Source organism: Lampetra fluviatilis, chromosome 59 (genome assembly GCF_964198595.1).
Source record: "Lampetra fluviatilis chromosome 59, kcLamFluv1.1, whole genome shotgun sequence".
In the NCBI taxonomy this organism is placed as follows: domain Eukaryota; kingdom Metazoa; phylum Chordata; class Hyperoartia; order Petromyzontiformes; family Petromyzontidae; genus Lampetra; species Lampetra fluviatilis.
Window position 1 is genome coordinate 569,200 of NC_136333.1, and position 9,769 is coordinate 578,968.

The 9,769-nt window shown below is 52.1% G+C and overlaps 1 protein-coding gene across 1 annotated transcript in view; it reads left to right on the forward strand.

Moving 5' to 3' along the window:
• Positions 1 to 3,299, forward strand: part of LOC144950699 (neurocan core protein-like) — a 37,789-nt gene extending 34,490 nt beyond the window's left edge. The window contains exon 13 of the mRNA XM_078880773.1: positions 535 to 3,299. Coding sequence (XP_078736899.1) covers positions 535 to 722 — 188 coding nt within the window. The 3' untranslated portion in view covers positions 723 to 3,299. The remainder of the gene's footprint in view (positions 1 to 534) is intronic.
• Positions 3,300 to 9,769: the final 6,470 nt, after the last annotated feature.

The following is a 9,769-nucleotide window of genomic DNA, read 5'->3' on the forward strand; positions in this document are numbered from 1 at the left end:
GCCGCACTACGAATCTGGCTCCCCAAATTTGATTCCTTGTCACAGCTAACGTCACTGGCGAGTGATATCGGAACCAGCGTTGTCAAGTTTTGAGCAACTCTTTGATCAGTTTTATCTGCTGCTCGTTAGCTTATGTGCATTTCCCAAAACGTCACCGATTTTTATGTTTCCATTAAAGGCCACACACATAGTGTTGTTGACGAATGTGTTCAGTTCTTTGGTGTTAAATATAGCGTAAGGGACCCTAATAACAACACAACTCTGAACGCAAGGTTTATTCAAATTGGATCACCTCACCGAGAGCTATTGTGCTTCCTGCGTAACCGATTGATGTACGTACGTACATCGAACTTCTTTCGCACCGTATGCAGTAGCCAAACCGTGCTATTCGGAGGTGACGGTCGGGACGGAGCCGATGCATAAACGCTGTTAAACCCAAGTTGGAAATCATTTAAATGCAGCCAATGCTGCAGCGACGCGACTCGGTTGCGTAATATGTGGAGGAGGCGCATTACGGATGTCGTGTCGCGGCAGGGCCAGCGAGACAACCGGAGCAGGAGAAGCGGCCCGTGTGGTTCGGCCTCTACAAGGACGCATGGCTCCCGGCCCGCGCGTCGCGCTGGCTACACCACCTCCAGGACCCCCGCAACCTCCACGACCCGCACCGCCCACACGACCCCCCCCCCCACGACCCGCACACCGCTCGGTCGCTCCACGGCTGAGGGGCCGCTCGAGAGACCTCCACTGTGAGACGCCGGGAGGGCCTGGGGCCTCGGCACAGGCCTAGGCCCCCACTCCTAGTCCTAGGGCCCCGGTCTGGTCCTAGAGTCCCAGTCGTCAGGTCCTTTAGTCAGTGGCATCAAATTCCTTCGGTGAAATGTTCCTTAAGTTCACACTGATTCACTAAGGGGGAAATGTGAGCCAACGTACTTGATTCAACTGACCCCTGGCCTGTGTGTGTGAGAGCGAGAGAGCAGTGAGGCGTCTGGAAGATGAAATGCTTTAACGCACCGAGACCCCACGATCACTGCACTGTGTGCGATGCGTTAAATACTGTTTAACACATTCTATTTAATAATTATTGAAAGATGACTTCAAAGTTATAATTATGCGTGCAGCAGCGACCCTACTCCAGCGATTTATTCAATTGTTTGGCAGTCAAGTCACCATGTCATCAGCCGTCATCAATCCACCGCTGGATGAAGGCCTTCCCAACGTGTCCCCGCCTCTGCGCAGGAGCCGATTTTATCGCTCCATCTCTGCGGCGGACGTCCTCTCTCTCGGGTGCAATTGCTTCCTTCAGTGCGGTCACAGTGACGTAATTACAGTGCATCCTGACAGTCAACCGCAAAGTCTTTTGTTCTAATGGATGAAAAACCTCAAGGCTCGTGTTTGACAGCTGGTTTCACGCAGCCTTTGAGAGCCGCCCGTTGCTTGGGCTTGCGATCTTCCTGTAGAGCAGGTCGGGCAATAAGTTACGGCGACGTTGGACGCAGGTGCCAGCCAAAGCCTTAGTTTTGCTCAAAGCAGAAGTCAACGAGTGTTTGACGAGACGCTCCCTGTCAACACAGCCACCTGCATTCTGCTGCCACCCGCTGCTGTTAGCCGCTGCTGTCTGTAAACTGTGATTGATGGCGATTGCACAGAGATGTGTGTGCCTGTTGGGGACGTTGCTTGCTGTGGGAGACAACGCCGCTATCACCGGGGTTTAGGCAACTGCGAGAGTATGGACTTGAAGGCACGAGGAAACATTTCTGAACATGCCTTGAGAGGGAGTCTCATTCGCGGATTTGGGCAGCACAGTAGCACGCCCTTGGGTCTTACACGGTGCAAGGCTTTCGCGACCAATGTTATGATTTATAATCGATTTTTAGGGTCAGATTGCCACATGAGTTAAATGCCAATGTTTTATGTCGCATACCCTCGTCCACCCAGCACAGCCATGTAAAGATGTCACGTTAACAAATGCGCCGGTTGGCTATTGGCTGAGCGTGCCTGGACACGGAAGTGCGATTTGGGCAATCGCCTGATGATGCTGGTTGTAACTCCCAGCGAAGCGTGGAAGCTAATTGTGAAGCTAATTGTGAAGCTAATTGTGAAGCTAATTGTGAAGCTAATTGTTAAGTGTGAGCAGATCGCTTTTTCAACATTACCGGTGTGCTGCAGAACTAGTAACCTGGCGCATTTGTTCAGGTGACACCTTCATGTACGACACAGCATTGCCATTTCATGACACGCGGCAATCTGACTGAACGAGTCAATGATGAACGCCTTAAGTTGTATTAGGCTGTCTGGAGCAGAACACAGTCACCTGCTGCCCTTCCAAGGCCATTCAGGGGCGGCACCAGCATCCACCAGCTGAGAAGCAGCGCTGTCAGGTGGCTCACCACACCAGACATTGATTTATAAACCTTGTGCCCATTCCAAACATCAGTTGCTTATTTCTGCAATCCACCACGTGAAATAAGAATATTAAATAGTTTTTGGTTTTAAAATAACTACCGTCTTTCTAATCATAACTTACTTAATTATATGATGACAATAATGCGCTTTATATATCCAGGACACTGTGATAAGCGGGCCCTGCTACATTGGCGAATTGTTTGATTCACAAGAGTTTGTTGACGAGTGTGAGAGGACAGAGAGAACCCGGACAAAAACCACCACGCATATGAATGGCACTCAAGAGGTCTGCACAGATTAATTGCATCTCCAGATAATGTCCAGATCCAATCAACTGAACTCAACCGTAGACTCAACCCGTTTGCTGGACTGCCGCTGATCCACCCCGCAGCCCCACGCCACATCGTGGCCGTAGGCTGCTTTGTGAGCCATGGCTACACAGCACCTCAGAAAGTCGTGGTGGTGGTGGTGGCGGTCTCGCACCCAAGGGCCAACCAGGCTCAACACGTACCTGGGCTTCTGATATCCGCCGAGATGTATGTACTGTATGTTTGTTGAACTTCTTTCGCACCGTACGTAGCCAACCGTACTAATCGGAGATGTGTGGGAAAGGACAATAAACTAAACACACAATAAACTTTTAAACAAATGAGTTTTTAATCTAGATTAAAAAGTGCATAGGGGCCGTCCATAAATGACGTCACGCGATTTTGGACGATTTTTTTACCCCCCCCCCCCCCTTCGTCACACGCCGTCACAAAAAGTCAGCCCCCCCTCAAATATGACGTCACAAAGCTCTGCCCTCCCTTCCCCCCAAAAAATAAAACATGCTTCAAATCACTTTAAACTATTGTCATTGTAGTGCGTATTTAATGTGGCGCTGCACTCTGATGTTGTAGGAGAAAACATGTATTAAAAAGTATATTTAATGACGTAGAACGTGTTGTCTATATTTATTTAAAGTTGCGCATTTTGATGTGACGTCACATTTCTCAACCCCCCCCCCCCCTGTCACACATCGTTACAAATGTCTGACCCCCCCACCCCCAGGTGCGTGACGTAATTTATGGACGGCCCCATAGTTCCCGTGGCTTCCTAATATCGGAAGAGCGTTCCAGACGGCCGCAGACGCGTATCTCAAAGCACGAAGCAGTGACCGCCATTGTTCTACGGCTCGCCGCAAGCAGCTGCGAGGATGACCGGAGTTCGCGTGATGACGTATGACGACGTCCCTGGGTCTTGTGGCTCATTCGTGGCTCAAGCACGTTGTGTGCAATGAGCGCCACCTCGTAACGCGTTCGCTCAGCAACCGGAAGCCAATGCAGCTCAGCGAGCACTGGACGCAGATCGGGCTCTTTCAGGGCGCGTTGGGTCGTGCTTCCAGATCAGTAAATACAAAGAGACACAAAAGACAGCCGGACAGGTGCCGCTGGCTATTTTTATGAAATGCCAATCACAGCCTTCACGAGTGCGGTGGCTGTGTGTGTGTGTGGGGTGGGGGGAGGCAATTACATTTCCAAAGGGGTCTTGGTGCAGAGTCGCACAGACTCGCGCCACCTGCTCTTGTCGTTGTCTCCACGCCCCCGTTTACTGCCTGCAACTGTGGCCCCCCCCCCCTCTCAGCTGACTCCCTGTCAAACAGTGGCCACCCGGGGACGATCAATCAACATCTCCTCCCCGCGGGGGGACCACCCCAGAGAGGCCACCAGCAAGAGCGACAGAGGGAGGCCGCCTTCTTCGCTAGCGCACAGTCCGCCTCCCTTAAAGCACGTGCAGTTGGCCCGTGTGCGCATTGCTGCTTCTTTTTGTATTGAAATATTGATTGCGAATGAGCTGTGGCTGTTGATTACACACACAACAGCCCAACAGCCCCCCCCCCGCCCCCCTCTCCGCATCGCTTTGTGAATTCAACAGCCCCAACGTCTTGACACGTTGTTAAAGTGGTTCTTGTTGTGACTGGCATCTGTCATTGTGTCTTGCATGTCCACTTAAAAATGTTTATAGCAGCAAAGAAAACGCTCGTTTAGCTTGTAGGTCGTTTGCAGCTCCTTTGTTAATCTACTGCTGGGTGAAGGCTTCCCCAGGCTGGGTCGGTCACCAGGGTGTGTGGCAACAGCGTTCTGTGACAAATCGGGGCCCAGGCAACCACCAAGTGGGGCCCTGAATCAACAGCTAAACAAGTATTTTAAAAAATCCAATAATTAACCATCAATGCTAAAAACCTTGTTACAAAATAAAAAGTATTTCCAAAAATGACGTAGCTGTCAAATATAGTAGCGCTGCTGGTGTTGCTGAACACCAGGCTTTTTGTGCACGAAAGCAAGGCGCATGATACATTAATTTCGGGTATTGTACCTTTGAATTTATTTTATTAACACTGTCACTGTGAGACTTACTCTATGCCGTGCAACTAAAATCGTATATAGTGAGAGCGAGATGTTAACTACCTCGCCTGGTATACAGGAGGTCGTGGGTTCGATCCTGACCCTGACGCCTGCTGCTGTATATTTGGAGTTTGCGTGTCTCTCTCTATCATCATCACGGTGACTAGGATATGTTTACTACCTCGCCTGGTATACAGGAGGTCGTGGGTTCGATCATGACCCTGACGCCTGCTGCTGCTGTGTATTTGGAGTTTGCGTGTCTCTCTCACCGTGGTCGCGTGGATTTTTCTCCGGGTCCTCCGGGTTTTCCCTCCATATTTAGGATCGTGCTATTCAAGTATTTGGCTGCTATCCATTTCCACACGATAAGCCAATTCGTTGAGCTGTCATTTGTGATCGCCAGGTCGCTTCTGAGAAAGAGCTGCTACAGCTCAGTCGCCCTTTTACTTGGTCAAATAAATAAAGGTTTAGTTACACAACAAAGTGTCGTATATGGCGCTAAAACCGTCGCTCTTTCAATAAAAGTGAGTCGTGAGAAAGGAGGAGGGCCCACAATCCGATCTTGCATCGCCCCCCGTTGAAACACTGTCCGCAGTTGCGCCCCCGGGCGGTCACGAGGGGTTGTTTGTCATACTTCACCACGCCGATCAGTTCGGGTGAGCGAAGGCTGGGAGAGGAGAGGATTGGGGGGGGGGGTGAGGACCGGTTCAGATTTCACTCACCGAGTGAGGTTCAGCCCTGGCCCGGGAGTCAGACTCGGCGAGCCAAAGTCCACGGTGCCCCGTGTGAACCACTCGCCACCACCATTCGACAATGAACACATTCCTCCTGCGGAGGAGCTGGTAGGAACGTTGGGTTGCTCGGTCAATGGCCTGCAGGGTCAACGGCGGCGTGGTGTACTCCGCAAATATGCCCGACTGTGAGGGCGGGCACAAGCCGGCGTGAGTAGGTTAAACGTTGAGTTGTATAAGGGCACCACGGGGTGACCAGCCCCTCCCCACCCAGCCCCACCCCTCCCTCCCACCCGCCCACCCATCCCCTCCCCACCCTCCCCACCCAGCCCCTCCCCACCCTCCCCACCCAGCCCCTCCCCACCCAGCCCCTCCCCACCCAGCCCCTCCCTTCACGACGGACGGACGGACACAATAATCCCCTTTGGGCTGGTGTAACCAGGAGGTTCCTACCAGTATAACAATACGATTACAATACGAGACTTAATGTCACAGGGTGAAACCCCAGTTTGGAAAGGGTGGCTTCTGTCAGGAGATATCAATCCTAAACCACACAGAACTACGGGGGAGGCGATTATACTCCACCATTGATCGTGCAGGCTGTCCAAGCACGCAGCCCACACAGAGGACTGCACTCTACTCGCCAATCAAACCCTTACAAACTCTTTGGTTCTTTCGGTAAAGTCACGTGGGTATAAAACAAATTGAATCACGACGTTTCAGGCGCAACACAAGCGTCCGTCATCAGGTGGGACAACCACAGCAAGAAACAATTGCTGAAGTGGGCAAAAGGGCTGCCGTGACAAGAGGCGAAATAGGTAAGAGAGGGGGAGGAGCCAGGGAGGAGAGATAGAGAGGGGGGGTGGAGCGGTGGCGCTGCGGTTAGCGCACTGCACTATGAATCGATTCCCGGGCCACGGGCGAATCGTCGGGGTGGTCCGTGACACCACGACCGATCCTGGGCCACTGCCCTTCCACCAACCCGCTCTGACTCGCGTGGTGAAGTATGGTCAAAGAACGCCCGTGCCCGACAGAGCAATCGCTGCTTGCGTGTTTGTGCCTGTGGGAGGAAACGCGAATTCACCACTGACCAAATCCTCGTCAGACCTCGGGAGCCAAGCGGGGTCGACCCTGGCCAATGCTTAAATGGGCGTCCACCATGCATGACAGGTGTTACAGGCTGCGAGGCTACTTTGTGGGCAACAGAAGGGTGGAGGAGTCCATTGCGCTGCTATGCCCCCCGAGCTCTGCGCTCGCCACCTTCGTGAGCTCGCACTGAACCAGCGTGGTGAAGTGTGGTCACGCTACCCCCACGGTGCACGCTGCGTGTGGAGGCCCTTCATCCAGCAGTGGAACAGCACAGGGATGCACAGGGGTTGTCTTCGTGACGAGGGGCGCCTTGCCAGCACACGGAACGCTTGCTGCTCTCTCTCTCTCACTCGCTCCCACGGCATCCATCAAGCACACACTCTCACCTCCTCGACTCACTCACCCTCAACTCACCACCCACATCACTCACGGACTCACCTCCTCGACTCACTCACCCCCAACTCACCACCCACATCACTCACGGTCTCACCTCCTCGACTCACTCACCCTCAACTAACTACCCACATCACTCACGGCTTCACTCCCTCACTCTCACCTCCTCGACTCACTCACCCTCAACTCACCACCCACATCACTCACGGTCTCACTCCCTCACTCACTCACCCTCAACTCACCACCCACATCACTCACGGTCTCACTCCCTCACTCACTCACCCTCAACTCACCACCCACATCACTCACGGTCTCACTCCCTCACTCACACTCGCCCTCACTCACCTCCTCAATCACCTTCACCCCCAGTCACACTCACCCTAACCCCTCACTCACCCCCTTACTCTCACACTCACCCTTACCCCGCACTCACTCACCTTTACGCACCCCCACACTAATCCTCACTCACCCTCCATAACACCACTCACCCCTCACTCACCCCCACACTCACCTCCTCAATCACCCCAACTCCACCGGCAAACACCCTCACACTCACCTCCTCACTCACTCACTCACCCTAACCCTTACAATCACTCACTCTCAACAATAAACTCACCCCCTCACTCACCCTAACCCTCACAATCACTCACCCTCAACACTAAACTCACTCACCCCCTCACTCACTCACCCTAACAATCACTCACCCTCAACACTAAACTCACACTCACCCCCTCACTCACCCTAACCCTGACAATCAGTCACCCTCAACACTAAACTCACTCACCCCCTCACTCACCCTCACAATCACTCACCCTCAACACTAAACGCACTCACCCCCTCACTCACCCTAACCCTCACAATCACTCACCCTCAACACTAAACTCACTCACACTCACTCCCCCTAACCCTCACAATCACTCACCCTCAACCCTAAACTCACTCACCCCCTCACTCACCCTAACCCTCACAATCACTCACCCTCAACACTAAACTCACACTCACTTACTCAGCCTAACCCTCACAATCACTCACCCTCAACACTAAACTCACTCACTCACTCACCCTAACCCTCGCAATCACTCACTCTCAACTATAAACTCACTCACTCACCCTAACCCAACACAATCACTCACCCTCAACACTAAACTCACTCACACTCACTCCCCCTAACCCTCACAATCACTCACCCTCAACCCTAAACTCACTCACCCCCTCACTCACCCTAACCCTCACAATCACTCACCCTCAACACTAAACTCACACTCACTTACTCACCCTAACCCTCACAATCACTCACCCTCAACACTAAACTCACTCACTCACTCACCCTAACCCTCGCAATCACTCACTCTCAACTATAAACTCACTCACTCACCCTAACCCAACACAATCACTCACCCTCAACACTAAACTCACTCACACTCACTCCCCCTAACCCTCACAATCACTCACCCTCAACCCTAAACTCACTCACCCCCTCACTCACCCTAACCCTCACAATCACTCACCCTCAACACTAAACTCACACTCACTTACTCAGCCTAACCCTCACAATCACTCACCCTCAACACTAAACTCACTCACTCACTCACCCTAACCCTCGCAATCACTCACTCTCAACTATAAACTCACTCACTCACCCTAACCCTCACAATCACTCACTCTCTACACTAAACTCACTCACTCACTCACCCTAACCGTCACAATCACTCACCCTTAACACTAAACTCACTTACACTCACTCACGCTAACCCTCACAATCACTCACTCTCAACACTAAACTCACACTCACTCACTCACTCACCCTAACCCTCACAATCACTCACTCTCAACACTAAACGCACTCACTCACTCACTCATCCTAACCCTGACAATCAGTCACCCTCAACACTAAACGCACTCACCCCCTCACTCACCCTAACCCCCACAAATACTCACTCTCAATACTAAACGCACTCACCCCTTCACTCCCCCTAACCCTCACAATCACTCACTCTCTACACTAAACTCACACTCACCCCCTCACTCACCCTAACCCTCACAATCACTCACCCTCAACACTAAACTCACTCACACTCACTCACCCTAACCCTCACAATCACTCACTCTCTACACTAAACTCACTCACCCCCTCGCTCACCCTAACCCTCACAATCACTCACCCTCAACACTAAACTCACTCACACTCACTCCCCCTAACCTTCACAATCACTCACCCTCTACACTAAACTCACACTAACCCCCTCACTCACCCTAACCCTCACAATCACTCACTCTTTACACTAAACTCACTCACTCACTCACCCTAACCCTCACAATCACTCACTCTCTACACTAAACTCACTCACACTCACTCACCCTAACCCTCACAATCACTCACCCTTAACACTAAACTCACTTACACTCACTCAATCTAACCCTCACAATCACTCACTCTCTACACTAAACTCACACTCACCCCCTCACTCACCCTAACCCTCACAATCACTCACTCTCTACACTAAACTCACTCACACTCACTCACCCTAACCCCCACAATCACTCACTCTCAACACTAAACTCACCCCCTCACTCACCCTCACAATCACTCACCCTCAACACTAAACTCACACTCACCCCCTCACTCACCCTCACGCCGCCCCTAATCAGACCCGCGCCACGCCGTGGTCCGCTGTCACGCACCAGTCGCCTTACAAAACGTCTCCCTCGAGAGGGCGTCGTTGGGTGAGTACGAGTTAGAATGGCGCCACATGAGGGAAAGCCCACGAT